Source organism: Nylanderia fulva, unplaced genomic scaffold (assembly GCF_048542155.1).
Source record: "Nylanderia fulva isolate GAGA-0341 unplaced genomic scaffold, ASM4854215v1 Scaffold22, whole genome shotgun sequence".
Lineage (NCBI taxonomy): Eukaryota > Metazoa > Arthropoda > Insecta > Hymenoptera > Formicidae > Nylanderia > Nylanderia fulva.
The window spans coordinates 2,609,682-2,629,750 of NW_028190285.1; the positions used below are offsets into that span (position 1 = coordinate 2,609,682).

The following is a 20,069-nucleotide window of genomic DNA, read 5'->3' on the forward strand; positions in this document are numbered from 1 at the left end:
TACAAATATTCACCGTTGACGCGTTTCCGAGCTTTCAGTTACGAAAATTTTAGTTGAACTTAAACGCGTGTCTGCACTTTTAGACATCGAAGGAGATGAATCACTGAGCTTTTAGTAACTGGAGAGATTGAAGGCGAGAGCCTCTGAATTTTCACTGAAAGATAAAGTCAACTATTTCTCAAATTACTACTGACAGCTAAAGCCTTTGAATTTTTGTGTACTGCGAATTAGATCGGCGAATTTTTAGCAGCCGAATATTTTAACGGGTTATTTCTATTTTTCGCTTTTGTAATAAAAATCTTATTTTATTTAATCTTTGATAAACTAACAAAATATTATCAAAAAAACTAAGTACTATAAAACCCCAAATATCGACATAATACTCTATTATATTTAGGAGTAACTTATCCGTTATTCAATTAAAAAAATATATAACTGTATAATTTGAAAAAATATAACTGCGTGCTGAAATAGCCAAATATATATCACGACGATGAATATTAGATTCGTCACGCTGGCAAACTCGAAGATATTCTAAAAATATCAATTACCTGTACGAGAAAAGTACCCAAAATCACGTACCTATAATTTTCGCAAAACATTCAACATGACATATGTATTCGGTATACACATTCGTTCAAAATACCTCTATTAAACACTACATCAAGATTCTCAGTAATTAGTAGAATCGCTCCAATCCTTTACAATCTAGAGTTAAATCTAATTTCGACTTGAGAATAAATTACCTGTCCACGAGGTTCTCCATACTGCTACGCAGTCGCTGCGAAAAATTGGTCGAGATGTTTTTCATCTCCGAGATGCCGCGCTTGAGTTCCGTCAAATCACTCTTCATGGAGCTCGCCTTCATCTCACTCGACGAGGACGAGGTGAGGATCCTCTGCGAGGACTTGGCCACTCTGCTGCTGCTACTACTAGTGGTACTAGTGCTGCTACTACTCTGGCGTTGGCTCTGGTTTGTCGTCAGCATCTGTCGAGTCAAAAGCCGTTTTCGTTCTATTTAAGATCCACGCAGGATGACTCATATCTTTCGCCCCCTCTCTTTTATCTTTTACCTTTATCATAATATCTCGCCTTTTTCTTTTTTCCCTTTTCATTTTCAACTTATAATGTGTCATTTATTTAAACGGCCCACTTTTTCTGAAACTGACCTTTTAAATGCAACAAGGACATAGATATTATTTTTTATTTACGAAAGCAATATAAAATAAAATTGACGACAAATAATTCCTTCGCGTGAATCGAAGTTTTCTGTATAATATACATTTATTTCGCAAGTAAATAGAACTAGAAATTATAATAAAGTTATTTGTTTAAAAATATCAATCTATTGTATATCGGAGCTTGTAACCTCCTGATTTATTTCTAATTATTCATTTTAAAACGTCAGTTTCCTTGCAATTAAAAGTAATACATAGCGTAATTTATCTAATTGATCATTGATATGATAATTAACGTCAAAGTAAATTAATAAAATTAAAATATATCAATAGGATTAGTAAGTGCGTCAGGGTCAGAGAGTGGGCGGTTTCATACTAATTGTAAGATTCTGAATTTTTCGATTCATCTAATATGAGAATATAATAATAAATATAATCATAAGTAAAATATATACATATAATGTTCATAATAATTATATGATGTACCTAACATGCAAATTGCCTCTTTCCATATAGTAATCATTTCCTTTTTAATTTTCGAGATTAACAGAATAAATCTTTTTGATTTAAATTTATACCGAAAATGTATACTCTCTCTTGTATTAAAACATTATTCTAACATAATATAAATCTATTTGTTTTTAATAGAAGAGAAAATTCTTAATTACAAAACCGTAATAATTATTTAATATAATTATCAAGTTTATTTACTTTTTCAGTTGTATTTTAAATAAAATTTATTAACTTAAACTTTTATTAAAAAATTTGTTTCTCTTATAAAATATATACATTAAAATCTAAATTAATAATAAACTTATTTCAAAATTCTTCTGTGCAATATTTTATTTTCAATTCCGTTCGACATACATGATATTAAAACCTTTATACAAATCTAATGGTTTGCATTATATTGCTCATAAAAGTTGAAAGGATACCTCGAAGAAACAATTCTTCGAGAAAGGTGTAAAGAAGAAATGTAAACAGTATTTATGCATATATGAGGGTAATATCACAGCAATGATTGCTGGCGGTCGGCCAGGAATCATTACGAGGCGCGAGATAAAACGACTAAAGACGAAAAGGGTCCGCTAAATTTAGAAAGAGGCAATGTTCTCTCGAAAGCAAGAAAACGTCGATAGAAGGGACCTTGAAATGCGACATCAAGGTTCACCGGGAGATTGCGCGGAATTGACTTCTAGTGGGAAAAAGTGCACGTGGGCGACAATATTGCGTAAATGTCTACAATCATTCGTTGAGCGATCGTGATTTCTGATTACACGATGATTAGCGGAGATGGACCGATAAATGATTTCACTCGTAAAAGTCATTTCAACGTTGAATCGCGATCGAAGTCACATGTCGTCGACGACGTTTCACACAAACGTTGGATTCGCGAATCACGAGATTTCGCAATTACATTAATTAATTAATTACATAGTGTATTTATAGCAGAAAATAACATTGTTTTTGCGACTTTCCAAATCAGATTAAGTTCGGAAAGATTTAAGTTATATAATTTATTGATTGAAATCAAGTAATTTGTAATTAATATACCCAATATAAAAATATAATAATATATAATATATTCAATATTAATAATAATAATAAATATTCTCTGAAAATTAAATTTTACATCTTAAAATAGAAAAATAAATTAAATGAGAAGGGAAAGCGTTGACAGTTAGCCGAATCGACCGACTTTAACGAGCGATGACGATTATTTATTTTCAGCGCTTTTAGCGGATTGTCGCGACAAACTCATAATGAATAATCGAAATTTCCTTGTACACTTTCAGGAAATTCGTCTCGAGTGTAGGTGTCGAAAACGGCGCGGACACCCGTTTCTGTTTAACGCGAAAATGCGTAATCCTGGCATATGTAATCGAGTTAGAGGAAATAGTTGCGAAAAAGACAACGATCATGTTTCCTCGAAGCAGCGATGAGGCCAAATAAATATTGCAGCACATACTGCGACTCGTTTCTGCTAAATGTGCACAAAGATGTGCAAAGTGTGCAGAAGAGTGCGTAGATTTTCGAGTTACATCCAAATATATAGCGCGTGAAAAATTTTACTTGTTTTTTTCTTCGAAATTAATAATTTAATAACTTGTATGATTTGGATTTGATAAAAGAATAATATACAAAAGTGCAAGGGTGATTTACGATTCGATTTAACAATTAATATAACTTTTTCTCGCTTCTGTCGTTAATATCCCTCTTATTTATAAAAAGAAAGACCGTCTTTAAAGTTTGCACAGGTGTGATAAATTTTCAAAACCTATAATAAAAGTCATATCTCTCTCGCGCGTGTGAATTAGCAGAAAATACTCGAAACGTAGACGATTCTCGCAGAGATATGCAAGCGAGTGACGATATTTTTTCTTCTTCCCAGAGAATCGCGTCTCGAAGTCAAGTATGAGCAGCAAATATTTGAAAAACAAGTAAAGAGGAGAAGAGGAAAAAGCAAGAGATCATCTCACCTGCGACGACGTGGTGGTGACCTGCGGATGATGACCATGGCTGACATGGTGCGTCCTGGCGGACACCAAATTGTTCTTCTTTTGGAAGTTCTCCATGACGGTCTGCATGTCCCCGTTTTCGCTTCCGTCCACTGGAAACTCCGACATCTGTAACAGACATATCGACGCATCGTTAATGAAATATCACGCACACGAAGAATATATAAAATATTTATATATGTTTACAAGATAATTTTCTCTTAGAATTCACCCTGAAAATCGTGGGACAATTTTGTATATTGAAAGAATTTTAAGAGAGTTTCCCTATTAATATTAAACACAATAAAAAATAGTAATAATTATGTACGTAATAAAATTAATTAAACTTATTTTATATCTTATTGTGGTAGATGAAATTCTTATAAAATTCTTCCAATGTCATATATTGCCTTTACGATTACCATGATTTTCAGGGTTAATTTTAAGGAAAAATTCTCCTCTCTGTGTATATATTTGAGTAAAATAAAAATGCGTAATAAAAATGTTTCTTCATTTGATTTCTAACACAAATATATATATTGACAAACGTGTGTGCACGAGCGTTTTAATTGCGCGCTAATCAAAGCTGCATCTCGTCTGCATCGGGCCTAATAATAAACTCTGAGAAGTGATTGGCAGTGCCGAACTTTGGCAAGATCAGACCAGGCGAAACCAGACAAGACTCGAGGAACAGGCTTTGATCGGCGTTGACCGGAACTACGTGTTGCAACTACAAAACTATGCGTTTGCTTAAACGAGCGAAATATGCAAAGTGTGCTCCCACACGTTCGTTAATAAAAAGTTCGAGAAACGCACGATCGAACCCGGATCTCGCCTGATATTCTATTAAGGTGATCAGGCTTTCAACTCTCGCGTAGTGTGATTCCCCAGTCGCTGTAACAGCGGGATACTAAGCTCGTTGATGGAAATGCTATCGGATATGCTCGAGGCCGCTCGAGGTCGACATAAAACGCTGGATGTTCGATTAAACTCGTCCGATAATTGTGTAATAGCTTGTACGCGAATACATGTCGTGGAACGATTCCAGAATGATCTCTCATTAGAAAGTTCTTTCGCGGATAATTAATATACCAAGCCATATGCAAATAAAGCATGAATGTAATATGCGTATAAATGAGCGTATTTCATAAATCATTTCATAAATCAAACTATTTTTTTCATCTCTTCTCTTCTCCGTAATCGGAGCTAAATGTCTGTTATTTTAAGATATTCTGTATAAATTAAAGATCAAAGAAAATAATAATTAATTATCAAAGATGTTGTAAAATCGATTTCGAAATTAACCGCTCTACAATATCTATTTTTATTTTCTTTTTATGAAATTCTTAGATTCTGCGGTTGCATCATCTGTACGCAGTTACACATTACATAAGTAATTTTACAATGTAAATAATGCAGCCATCAAAACGAACACTTCGAGTGTTTTAATATTCCTGGAAATGCGGAGAATATAATACGTGACACAATAAAAAGAAATAAACTTCACGTTCAAATGTTGGGCGATTTACAGACATACACACTTAATGATATTATCTAATAAATTCGGCATTTTCATTAATTTTAATTACTAAATAATTAAATTGCCATTTAATTATTTACGCAATAAACTTTATGCAACACGTAATAATGTTTAATTAGTCGAACGTGTCAAAATACAGCGTGATGTGCCACCATAGTATTGTTGCACTGCATTCAAGCTCGTTTTGCGACTCGAATGCAGCAACTATATAATCGGGACAAGTGCAACTATCGCGAGACGTGCGTGGATGGGCGATACGTTACATTCCATGCATGCACTCTTTCGATAATTCCGCGGGATTTGCATAGGCGTGGGCGCGTGCAATACGCGTGTATATGCGAGAGACGCAATATCCGGCATCTTTCGAGATAATATTTAGCATCGCGTAGCATAGCGATTTATTCTCTTTCGATTAGAAGAAAAACAAACCCGATTCAATAATATTAGCTTAATCCCTTAGCTTCTAAAATATTATCTATTATTGTGCTTCAATATTGTATTATTGTTGTCACATAATATTGTATATAATTACAAATACATTTAACTATTGTACGTACGTATAATACCTGTATATATTATTCAATAAAGTATTTAAATTAAATTTATTAAATAAAAAAACATAACTCTGTAAACACTCAGCATTGAGAGAGGTCAACAAGAATCATTTTGAATATTCAAAACTAATAAAAACAGAGAGAGAAAGTACATACTCCAAAAGTGGTACATCTTTAAAGTCAAGGATCTTGAGTCTTTCCGATCAAGTGGGTTAAAATATTTCAGCTACAAATATCAAAGTGTACCTATAAATCAAGTCTTAAAACCAATTTTATTATTTTCTTTTCTCTTTCTTTCTAAAGACTACATATTTAATAAATTTAAATTGACGAAAAAAATTAATAGACTAAAAAAGTACAGAAAAAACTAAAATTTCGACCAATAGGTTTAATAAAGTGTCAGGTTAGGTTTGGTTTTCTGAATTTACGAGGAAACCAACCGGAAGCTGCAGGCGAGCGTCCAACCGCGTATCTTTGTACGCGCGAACGACCGCTTAATGTGCAGTTCCCGAACAGCTGACACGCAGTCGAGTAAGAGAGAAACGAAAACGGATCGTCTGTCTTCGAAAGCGTGCAGCATGAGACTGTCCCTAGTAATTCCATGATCCCTAATCATATATATAACACAAGGAAAAAACCTGTCTAGACTGACGATTATCTCGAATATTTTTAAACGCTCGAATTTTCAGGAGTATCAGAGAAAACTCTAATTTTCTTCCTCGGATCTATCTGATCATCCTGCGACGCGACGATGAAATAACGAGAGAAGAAAGATAAAAATGCGCACCCAGCTGACACTCGCTGGCGTCCGTTCGCCACGTAGTCCACACGTAGTTCGTCCGTGGCGGCGACAAGAGAGATCGACGACGATAGGAGGAGAGAAGAGATCCCGAGGACAAATGGACTGCACGTTGTCGTTGTTACGGCGGGTCGGCAACGAGAGAGCCGAGGTTGCGCGAACGGATAGTAGCACGTTGCGTACCGGCGACGACTGCTGGCACGAGGAACGAAAACAACACAACCCCACAATCGAGATACATCGCGCGCGCCGGTCGCGCTCGCACTGAGGAGCGACGTCACCGCTCGCGCGGCGCGAAGCGCAGGGTCACGTGACCGCGTCACGTGACGCCGCGCCGCCGCGCGCGCACGTGAGCGCCGGCGAGTTAAAATGACACAGGAGATTTAAATGGTAGCGTGACAAGAGTTTACGAACTCTGTCTGGTTTTTATCTCTCGTTCAGAACAAAGTTTTAAATTGAATAATAGAATAATTATGTTAGAGATTGAATAGAACATCAATTAGATAAATTAAGCGATAAAATATTAGCAGAGCTGAATTATATAAAACAAGGTTAAATAGATAGTTAGAATAGAATCTTGCTGCAAAAATGGAAAATAATTCTAAAAGATAAATAAAATAAAATTTTCTTTTCTCTTCATTAGACGTGTTGATTTATGTATAAAAATATATAATATATTCGAAGGTTAATCTAGTATAAGAAGTGCGCGGAATTAATAAAATTTTACGCGCGCATTTAAAGAAAATTAAAATAAAAGATTATATCGAGAGAGTTGAAGGTATGTTCTAATTAATACCGCAATTCCGGGAAGCTAATCGTTTTGTAAAAACAATAGATTTTTTGATGTCGATTAAGACGAGAAATTGCACGCACAAGTGGGACAACAATAAATGCTCGTTTCCCAGAACGACGGTGACGAAGAGACGACGCTTTTTGTCAGCGTTGTCGCTGCGACGTTATGTAAGCAACTCGTCTCTTTCCCTATCTCTCTGGCTGACAGTGCATCTGTTGAAGTGCTTTGCCACTTGTGGTAGAAAGTTTACGAGGGAGCAATTCTAGCAGAATCATCGAAGAACTTGCCGCTTCATTCATTTTTCTACATCGTCTTTCATTGATCTTACCGCGGAATGATAAATGCGGAATGTGCAATATTTATAATGTGACTTCACATATTACACAATATACATATATACTCATTTTATTATCGTATTAATATCGTTCATATTCGTCGTATTATCATTCATTGTATAGTTACAATTTTTTTTATTTTGTAGGAAATTAAATAAAACCTGCTTGGCATTCAACAAATTTAAAAAAAAAGAAAAAAAAACTACATTGTTGGAGAGAAAAGAGAATAGACATAATTATTTAAATACACTCCGATAAGAGAACAAGATTAAGAATAAAATTACAATAATAATTAAGTATTTTTCAATGAGACAATACACGACCCGCACGTGACAGTCTTTTTGACTGATTTACGAGTATGTTCTAAAGGAATGCCGGATCTTCCTTATCTTCTATTCGATGAAGAATACAAAGCGCATCGGTGAAAAAATTCTTAAGTCAGATTTTCTTTAAGATATCACAACATGAGGCAATTTTCCTCTTTCATCTATATGTATTTTGTTATCTCAGAATTACTTCAAAATTTTTACTTTTAAAAGATTCATTTCATTTTACTTGCATCTTTTTTTTATCTTTTTTTTCTCTCTCTCTCTCCTCGGAAGAATATAAATAATCACCCGCAGCCACTTTGTCAGGGTATCCTTGCACGAAAATCGCTTAACTCAACTACCATAAATCAGTATCGACCGCAAAGCATCGCCCGCGAAGAAAGAAATCTGGTATTCCATCTGCGGAAAAGAGAGACGCAAAGAGCGGAATGCGGTTCGGCGAGGTGCGCAAGGAAACGCGTAGCCGCGGAATTTCGGTGAAATTATACCGGGTGTACTCGCGGCGCATAACGAAAACTCCATCATGCATTATTAAAAATATATTCCATTTAATTGTAATTGACATAACTCTGTCGACATATTTTTGCGAATATTATTATTAATATAATTTCCTCGAAACCTTCATTTATAATTTATATCATTTTCCGTTAATATGTTTAGTCAACAAAATTCTAGGAATTTATTATTTCGTGATGGAATTCAACCTCGACTCGACGATTCCATCTTCAATTCCGATCGAGGAGATTCGAGGATTAGAATCAGTCAGCGATTTCGATCCTGGAATCTCGAGAGTCCCTCCTCGAAGTTCAAAAGCAACGATTCCTATGTTGGGACTCGTTGAATAAATATACGAGCACGACGGAGGGTCTCGATGGTTCGAACGAACTACACGCGAATATATTTCACGCCTCTGGTCGCGTCGCGTCGCAGCAGCCACGCGCTCTTCGGCGCCGTTTGATTTACGGCCGCCGTAAATAGCGTTTGCGAGTGGCTTTTTCCTGTGCCCGACGGCAATAACAATTTAGAACACGCTGCTTAGCTGTTGCTCACGCTTTTGCTCAACTCTCTCATTAGCTGAAAGCTGTTCGAGTAATCGTCGATATTATAAAAGATCGCGATGCGAAGTCTTTCGAAAAAATCCAAAGTGGAAATTAGAGTTAAATAAAATCGCAGATTTTACTATCAAATATTTAGACGAATATAACATACACACGAAATTATATTAGATTAACAAAAAATTTGGCTTGAACAGAAAAGAAAAGAAAATTTGCTCTCCTCTTGACTATTTTGACTTGTAAAAATTATCTCTATTGTTGAAACAATTTTATTTTTATTTATTTTTTAATTTTTTTTAAGTTAATTCAACTTTCGTATATTAACTGTTTCTGTTTTAACGAATTATATTTAAAACTTTTCTACTTTATAATTTTGTATATTGTACGGAAATGACGATCGATAAGCACAAAGTTTTCTAGAAATTTTTTAAAAATTTTTCAGAAGGAAAAAGAGTAATGATATTCTTGTACGCAATTATGTGAATTTTTATTTGTTGATCATTTCGAATGCAAATCGTCGTTAAAATATTATTCATCATTTGGCGTTACTAGTAAAATTTTTCCTACGCGATATATTACACGTGTAATATATTACACTTGTAATGTCTTCAACAAAGGTGCCTTGTGCCGAACGTCAAGATGCAAGAAGAAACGCGTTTTCATGCACACGTATATGTGCCACCGGTTATGCGCGGTATAAAAGAGGCCAGCTGTTATGATTATATCACGATAGAAATTCTGGACGCGTTTATAATCGTCTTAAAAATGAGACTTTCGAGTTTTTAATTTTAAAGCAAATAAAAAATTTTATTTCATCTCGATGATTTATTTAATTTTTGTATGATTTTTTTCTTATTTAATGTATTTAGTCTTATTCGATACTATATATTTTATGTTTAAAAAATGCAAAGATTGAATACGCTATCATAAATTAAAAATTTATTATGTTAATTATAATATAATCATTCTTATATCATCTTGTCTATTATCTAATTATTTCGGTGCTGCCAATAAAAGGCACGTTTAAATCTATCATTTTCATTCTTATTTTCCTCTTTTCAAAAATAAAATTAAATATAAAATGTAAAATGTAATATGTATAATTAGCGAAATGTGTTATAAAAAATTATCTTCGATTATCTCTAAGAAGCATTCAAAATTAAGGCTTTGTAATTATTCCTTATCTTTTTCTTATATAAAATTTCAGATATATTTATGATACTTACGAATTAATAAATCTGTCGCAAAAAGTCTTATGTCACTTTCTTGATATCTTTTGCTAGAAACAAATGTCTGTCTTTTTTGCTAAACTTTCGATAAGAAATGCGATCAAACACAAAGATTTGACGATTGATTGGCAGATGATTTGAGATTGACACGAATAAACAAGAAATTCTTTCGAATAATCCGATGAGTGGACAATGAACTGACTAATTATTTGATGTTTTGCCGAAACATCATTGATACAAACGTGCGTTCAAGAAAGACGAAACACGCACCATTTCACGCACAAATTCATCGTTATTGATAATAAAAATTCAACAAATAGAATATATAGCCGCGTCGTGGCTGAAAGTAGTTGACATACTTATTAATATACACCTGGCATTTCCGCACCGTGAAGCATACACGCAAACTTCATCGTACTTGATAACGCTGTTTGCGATAAATATGATGTTATCATCGCTATTATCGGCGCTCACGCAATAGTCAAAAGACAATAAGAATGCATAAACGATATAAATAAGAATATATCATCATAAATAAGAGTTACGATAAATTCGAGTTTCATAAAATATAAATTACTATAAATATAGATAAATAGATAAAAAGTTTTAAAATATAAGTTTTTATTTTTAAAATTATTTTTTTAAATATCTGATGACTTCTTTCAAGAAAAAAATATTATACAATGGTTTTTTTATACGTATAAGATATTTATTGGTATAAGAAAAATGCTTTTATTAAGTAATTGACTTATTAGAAAAAACGTAGATACTCAAGAAAAGCTCGTGAATTGTTCCAAGAAGAATGAAAATGAAAGCCAAGATGATTCCGAGACGATTCACTACTGAGAAGTGACTATTAACACGTTTGTAAAATTTTACTTGCGTCGCGACGCTGTCGTAAAGAATGTCCAAGATGGTTCGAAGAATTTGCGAAGTGCGTTTTAAATGCGTTGTAAAATCCCGATTACGAAACATGCGAAAAAACATTTCCAAGCTTTGAGAGACTATCGTCCATCATAATACGTATCACACCTTTTTGCAAATATTTTATTATTTCTTGAGAGTATTATTTTTTAATAAAATATTGTTCTTTAAAAATTGCTACAATATATAATTTTAAAAAATTGTATAAGGATTTTAAAAAGATTTCGGAAATATTATCTTTCTAATTCTTAATTCATGTGTAAATTAAAATGTTACCATGCTATATAAATTAGAATTTATTTACATCTTAATTTTATTTCAAATAATAAAATTTTTTAATTTCTATTATTCCTCTTTTTGTCTATATAAATTTGTAATTTTCTAGTAATATGAAATAATATAAATCATGTAATCATTTAATATTTTTATAGATATTTGTTATAAAGAAAAAAATAATTTGCTGCAACTAATTCAAATGCGTAAAAAATGTGATAATGGCACTCATTATTATTAATAAGCATAGCATGAAACAAATGGTTTTTTTTCTTCACAGCTTCTTGAAAAAAACCTTGTGAATAAAAATCTAACATATTATCATTACATATATACGTTGCATTCATCATAACAAATATTCCATCAATCAAAATACGATATACGAATATATTTATATTCGTGTTGAATCATCTCAATTTATTCATTGAAGAACTTGCAGCATTCATTCGTAATAATACAATTTACATTTGTAAAAATGACGTAAGGTATGATTAATTTTATCATAATTGTTAGGATTCATTTGTAAAAAAAAAGTGACGACTTTTATTTGCATTGGCAATCCATAAATTGCGATGCACGTATACTTAAGTAAAAAGCCTATGTTAATTATACTCTTCACCTTTATCCCTAAATATGCCTGCGTCTAATTTCAGATGCAGGATATAGATGGGGAAACGCGATTGAGTATCGGGTATCGATATGCTCCGGACGCGAGTTCGATCGCGAGGAGAACTCGCCGGCAATCATCACACAATCAACAACGATTAGTCATCGTTCGAGCCGATCTGCCCGCGCATTCGCACGCGAGTACACGTGGTCGCTCGCACGTGTCGGCCGCTGTCATCGGGGGGATTAAACTCCCCCTCGCGAAGACGCAGCTACGTAGAGAGGTCGATCATATGTGACATCGCCCGTCGTTTTAGCACGATGATGTCACATACTCTCGTCTCTCTCGCTCGTTTGTAACGGATCGTGACGCAGTGATGTGACGTCGTGATTGAATCGTAAACTGCATCGGCAGCGGTGCTCACTTGATATACGAAAAGGGAACAAATCTCGAACGGGTTAAATAAGAGAAATCATTTTAAAATTTCTCGTAGTCGGATAATTTTTTTTCTGATTTGGAAAAAATGTCGAGTAACGAAAATACGATAAGTAATATACGTAATTCTGATGACTTACTGATTTTAGAAAAGCGCTTCTGCCGATCTTATATACAGCACCATGTGAATTGCTTCCATGCTTGTGCAGCATGTTTAATCCTCTATCGACGCTCATTCATGAATCGGTCAATGGTATTTTCGAATAAAACACACTCGAAGAAATTTGCGATGATTTTCACACTGGTTCACAGTTGTTTTTTGTTAACGTTTATTCTCGGCCTAAATAAAAAATTTATTTATATAGATACTAACAATAAGATTACTATTATTAAAATTTATTTAAATTTTTTCCTCATTAGTAATAATAAAAAATAAATATATAAGAAAATATATTATAAGTTTGATTTAAAAATAATAAAATTATATCAAATAATTATCTAGGTTTTTCTGATCTTTAATTTTAATTGAATGTTAAAATTTAATTAATCGATAGCTCGTCCCAGCGCGATTTATATCAATATCAGCGTTGACGTAAGAAAATGCGGCGAGACAAGTTTCCCACGACACGCAAGATCAACGCATCGAATAATTTTTCATAAAAAGATATCTCAGTACGTTGTAATTTATTGACACGAACGGAGGAATGACGATAAAACGTTCTATATAAATCATGTTATCGATCTAACCCGATATTCGATCCTTCGTAATTTCTCGGAACGTCTATTGGACGAGACTTTAAGATCGCGGGAATCTGCTCGATTAACTCCTAAGATGATGTTTTATCGGCATACGAGCAAAGAATATAATCGACGATAAGGTCGTTATCGCGAGCAAGTTCCGGTATTTCGAGATTAAATATGTAACGTATGATTAATCTTAATAACATTCCAAAAATAGAAGAGCTAAAATATTTTTAAAATTTTTGAACGCGAAAAATTGAAAAGAAAATACGCCTCATAATTAAAAAGACGAGTAAATAAAATAATTTTAATAAAAATTATAAAAAATTAATTTTATTTTCTCTCTTACAATTAACGAAACTATCATTATAGATTAAAGATTGACGAGTTCAATATTTGGATTTTGGTATAGCAATAATTCGTCGCGAAACAACTGTTTAAATACAGTGACTTGTTTATGTACAAACAAGAAATTCCTGCAATTGCGAGTAAACGTTTTTTCAAGTGCTTCGAAGAAATTAATCTATAATTATCACGAGCATATCGCGATTCTTGATCGACATACAGTCTCGATAAAAGTGTCAGTGAAACTCTGTTCAATTGTACTAATCGCGTAAAGAATACATATAAATAGTATATAATGTATTCTATTTCAATAAAATTGCATACAATCCGATCAATGAAGAAAACAAAATATTCTGTTTTGTTTACCACGAGGAAATCACGTAGTCTTCGATACTATAACCGACGACGAGTTTTGCATACAAGAATGCACGCGTCAAGGATGCGTTTTCATCTCAAGAATATATTTGTTTTTTTCTTTTACATGCGACAATGAGACGCGGATTTTCACACAATCATTATGATACGCGAGGCTGCGATTCCGAACAACTATCCATCGCGAACGTTGGCAATATTTAATTAATACAACACAATATTGCACTGCCATAAAATCACAATTGCCACAAAATTTTTAATTATTAATTAAATTAATTATCGGTTTCTTTTAAGATAAATTTTAACTATTATAATATAATTATTATATATATATTTTTTCTTTCAAATATTTAATTAGTGAAAAATAAATAAAGAGAAAACCATGCCTGCATGACAAAATTGCGACATTTAGAGATGAACACGTTCGCGAAAAAAACAGTCTCGTGAAAATATAATATACGTTGTTCACTGCACGGAGTTCACGAGTGCACTGTCGATTTGTAGGCGCGATCTCTTGATATCGTATCATCAGACCGATGATTCACACTTTCGTCGTCAACAGAGTCGGCGCGTCTACTAACGATGACGAGGAAGGTACCGCTGTCGTCGTGACAATGATCAGCTGATTAGAGAGGAGGAAGAGAAAGAGATAATCGTTTGGAGAGCGAAATGTCACCTGAGGTGAGATAATAGTGACAGATTCGAGATAGAGACACCTGAACACTATTCTTCGATTTATTTCACAAGATAAAGCAAGAAACTGTATAAAAACAGTTAATAGAAATATGAAAGACACGGGTTCACTATTTTATAAAATTGTGAAAAAATTGTAAGTAACGATAAATTTTTTCCTATATAGTTTTTTCTCTTTTCCCCCTTATTTAATTTTAATATTAATTGTTAAGCGAGATAAAACTGAATTTTGAATTTTCTCTATCTTTTCCATCTTCTTTTCGGATGAGTAACCGTTGGTCCATTCTTTCGGTGATGATGTAATCATGAATGTACTACTATCGCAGCTAATCTTTCAATTGTATTTGCATTTTGATGGACTGTAAATTTGCCTGAATCTACCAGTCTGAATGGAGGGGCCGTCATAATGGCGACACACGTAATAGGCGGTTTCTTCCGAGAATCGTACGTGCGCGAATGATTCACCGCATGTGTAGCTGAAGAGTGAAGAGAAGAGAATGACGATATTCTCGGTAAAGGTATTCAATGTGTAAATACGGGCAAATATGCGGTCGCTTCGTCGAAGAAGTTTTCCGAACGCCTGTCGGATTCGCGGCCTGATAAAAGACCTCTGAAAGTGGGACTTTTTTAATTAGAAGATATTTATATGTTAAAGAAATTAAAAGCATTTTTGAACTCAACTTTTTTTCTCCCAGTCATTTTTTTATATTTTTTATAATTTTTTTCATACAAATTTTACCTCACAATTTTTTCATAAGAAAATTCAGATATAGTTTCTCGAATTTTGTATACTTATTATTTTTACGTTTGTAGTTATGATATAATCTTTACTCTCTTCTATAATTTAATTTTTCATATCTTTAATTTATTAATTCATTTTTCTATTTTTTTTCAATATACACAACCCGCAATTTGCAATTTCATATAAGTACATTGAAAATTGAAACGCGATTTCCGCATGATTCCCAATATGGCATTGCCATAAACACGAGCGGCGCCTCGTTAATCATGTTTTATTCCCGGATACCTGGAATCGCGGGCCGATTAACGTGTTATTTCTTTGGTCATTTATATTGTCGATGCAATCCGTGTCGAATCGACAGCGACACGTAATCAACACGCGCTACATAAAGCTATATAAAGCTATATAAAGCATCAATATCCGCAAACAATCCACGTTTCCTCTTATTAACTAAACGTAGTTACTACGCGCAGTCGCAAACAGCCACTGGTCCATTCATTCAACCGATGATGTAAGAGACTGATCGTACTACCGCGTGCCATTAAATTGAACAAATAAAAGCGGGATAGTCAATGCGAGATGCATCATCGATGATGCAATTGCTATTTCGACACTTCTCGCGTTTCGTGGCTCTATAAATTTCTCAATCATAAAAATATGATTTTTACATATTTTTAAATGTTTATCTTCAACACAGAACATATTTCTCTCCATTTAAAATAAAAAATCTGATAAAAATAAAATATTTCCCAGATATTTAAAGGATAATTATTAAATATTTAATGTAGATCAAATATATATTAATATTTTTATTTTTGTATTAGTTTTATTATTTTTAATAAGAATTCAATAAAAAAATATGTACATTCTGTTATAAGAAAATAATGATAAAAATTAACATTTATTTATTAATTTATAAAATGTATTTTTTTCTCTTTATTAAATTTATATAAATGTTATGAAAAGTTGTATTATCTATATGCGTGTGTGTATGTAAAAGAGAAAGAGAGAAAGTTTCAGCTTGTTTACAACGTCCATTGACAATTTAAAAAAGTGGAAACCCTGAACTTGGACTTGAGAAAGACGAACAAATATGTGTCATATTTTTCGCGACTATTTTAATGACTCACTTTCGAAAGTCAAGGATGACATGATTCTTGTTGAAGCACGATCGACGATTAGGAAGTCGTAAGTAAATCACCGTTTGTCCAACGAGATTTCTAATATTACAGTCTACCAGGAAGCAATTTCTTATTTCGACAAAAACATAAGGAAGATATCTCAGTGTCATCTAATGTACAAACGAATGAAAGAAAAATTAAGCCCCTCAAAAATAGAGTTGACTCATCTACGAAGATGAAACATTCGCCTTCCGGAAATATGACTTACAACTATTAACTTACGTCTACTTTAAATATCTCGCATCGATATCAATACCTAAATAAATATCTTTACACAATCAACGTCTCTTTTTTTTTTTGACAGAATATTTTTGACTGAAATATGTACATAAATATATTAAATATAATTTATTTGCAAATTTTTTTTAAAATTACTCTGGTTACCAAATCTCGATATAATAATAATTATAAGCTGTCAAATTTCTGTAACGAGCTGTCAAATGGTAGCTGTGTGGAGCCAAAAATTGGCATAAATATTGGCGCGAGAAAATTGAGTCGAAAATTAAAAATCTCGCTAGAAAAATGAAAAATAAAATACCTAAGTATACATACTCGGATCGATTGGTCTAAATAGTTCGCATAGCATCCGATGCATCGAACCTCTCTCCCGCCAATCTAAAGATCGCGCAAGCAGACAGGTGGAGTTGCTCTATTAGGATGCCGGACATAACTCGAGGGAACTCAAGGAGATATACCTGCTTTTTTTCCGTTGTTGCGCGCGAGGCATTTACCGTCCTGAGAATTTTCATTCCTAGATAATTATCTCTTCGATATATCGCATCAGCTGACGTGGATATCCCTCCTATCCCTTTCACGGTTACATCGCGTTCGTGAGAATTTATTTTCTCTCTTTCGCAAAAGAATTCGATCGCGCAATACTGTATAATAAATAATCTATAAAGAATGTAAATAATAACTGGAATAAACGCATATAATAAAGAATAAAATTATATAAGAAATATATTGAATAAAATATAATAAATTAGAATAATTATTAATTTATTTTAATTCTAAAAATTACTGATAATTATTTCACGGATAATTATTTACTTGTTATTAGTTGCAGTTTTTGATTTTCATACTTGAAAAAATTAAAGATGCGATATATCCGCGCGCGGATGTATATGAATTATCGCTTCGAACATTATATTTGCGGGATCTCTTACAGAAATTGAATTTAATCGTCTTGCGTGTCTGGACAGACTTAAAAGCGCATCAACTTCCTCGCGGTTGCACTCTAAATTGCGGTTGCGTCTAAATCGAGGTGCACTTCAATCGACCAGTCTAGTCAATACGCACTCTGCAACTAAACTTGAACGCTCGACGAAACCAATGCATCGGGAAACTAATGATGCAACAGTCATTCGAATAACGCAAATAGCATATATCGTAATAATCTTCTCCTCTTTCTGTATATTTCTGAACTGATTTTTTTTAATCGATTATGTGTAATATAAGTAACCCAACGTAATGATATTATATATACATAACGAGTCTCATAATAACCGGTCACACGCGTAACTCTATCTCGTTGCTATGATTCACGGTTTCTTATCGGAGGAGTACTTGTGTACGTAATTTTCTGCGAGACGGTGATAAGGCAGACGCGCGAGCATGAGAAGGGGAATAATATTTTCATTCGTGTCGCTATTTACAGCCGGGCGCTGTGATTCTTTCGCGGAAAAAGATGATCCGTCTAACATGAAGATGCTCGTTAGCGGACGATTCGCGAGGCGTGGACGAGAGAAACTGATTGCGAGTGAGTCATTAGAGATTTTTCTATTAATTTACCTCGTCACACACTGAGCAATTTAATTACTATCGTTATCGCTCTTGAATTTCTCGACGATAATACATCGTGCATTTATCTCGAATATTTACGTCTATGAAAGAATTATTTGTATCGACGATATCTCAATTAGTGATCAGATGTTAATTTATAGGGAAAGATAATAAATTTATTTCTTATTAGTAATTTTTTAAGTGCTAATCTTGTACCTTTACAATAAAACTAATAAATAATTATATAATTAGAAATTATATCAGAAATAGATTTTTTTTAAGCCACTACCTATAAATTACATGACTTGAATCATCGCGATTTTGCGAAATAAGTTCTCCGTCCCTCTCTTGTTGATTAAATTTTTTTTTCACATAAGTAGAGCTAGTATACGAGTTTGCTTCATACCTGTGCGCAGGTGATCGTACGAGTTGTCAGGTCGATGAGTCATACGCGCGTACCTCCGAGATATCTTTGCATACTTGAGAAGAGACGAGTGATTCATCTTGTCTCTCTTTCTCTTTCTCTCTTTTTATGTTATCTGTCATGCTAAAAATTTGCAATCGCGACTATGAAAATATATATACGCTGAAAATACGTATTATGTCATAGCTGCGACGGAAATCATTTGTTAATTACATATTTATCGATGAACCAAGGGCAGAAATCACGTCCGATCAAAATAATCTATGTTATATAAAAAAAATTACAAAGACCGATATATATTTATAAATAAATTAATGAAATATAATTAATATAATATAATATAATATATTATTAATTAATATAATTAATTCATATAATTAATTTATATTAATAAATAATTCATCATCATAATCATGACAAGATCGATTTGTGCCAATATATCAATTCTCAAATGCATATTAAAATCCAGAGAATTCGATAATTCTTTTCGTCAAGATTTTTTCAAAAGCCTTGAGACAAATTAAAATTCTTTTAACTTTTTTTTCAATTCTTTGAACACATGAAAGACAGATATTTCGCAGGAGAAATTCTTATATTAATTTCTAAAGACTGGTGGTCCACAGAAAATCACAAAACACAAGCTATATATATTTGAATGCATATATTCCGCGTTAAACTGTTCGGGGCGATCGGGACAGGCTTGAATGAACGAGAGAATGAATGAAAGACTCGTGAATCATTCGTAGCAGGAAGTTCAAGGTCGTCAGTTACGATACCGAGAGAAGCGCGCGCCTATATCGTATTGTGCGTTATCAAGAACACGCAATGCATGCGGTCATTTGACATCCTTCTGCTTCGAACTCGGGGAAAGGGTCAATCACCTCGGTCGTCAGCTGCAGAGGAAAGAAGAACGGCACTTGCTGCTCGCATTCGCAATTAACGAGCAAATAAATTTATTCCCCAGAGATCATTTTACAGATATGTGAAATGTAAAAAAATATCTTGTGCGAAAACAAATATGAGAATATTGAAATATATGACTTCAAGAATATTCGAAATATAGACAACTCTACTAGCTGTTATTACAAATATTGTAAAATTATCTATTTTAAAAGTATTCTACAAATATTCTGCAAAAAGGTCAGGGTGTCCAGCAGACTCAACACAAAAATTCCCTGACTTTTCCAAGACTAGAAATTCATTTTTTTCTCTGACCGCTAGACACCCTGATTTTTTCAAG

The 20,069-nt window shown here is 33.3% G+C and overlaps 1 protein-coding gene across 3 annotated transcripts in view; it reads right to left on the minus strand.

Annotated features, from left to right (window-relative positions):
• Sarm (sterile alpha and armadillo motif) overlaps positions 1-20,069 on the minus strand; it is an 85,324-nt gene that overhangs the window by 16,216 nt on the left and 49,039 nt on the right. The window contains exons 1-4 of one of the 3 annotated variants that reach the window (XM_085482770.1): positions 14,002-14,362; positions 12,690-12,889; positions 3,659-3,805; positions 747-988 (exon numbers count right to left, since the gene is read on the minus strand). In XM_085482770.1, the coding sequence (XP_085338896.1) occupies positions 747-988; positions 3,659-3,805; positions 12,690-12,785 (485 nt within the window). In that variant the 5' untranslated portion in view covers positions 12,786-12,889; positions 14,002-14,362. Of the gene's footprint in view, positions 1-746; positions 989-3,658; positions 3,806-12,689; positions 12,890-14,001; positions 14,364-20,069 lie in introns of those variants that run through there. The other 2 variants (XM_085482771.1, XM_085482772.1) reach the window with 2 other exon arrangements.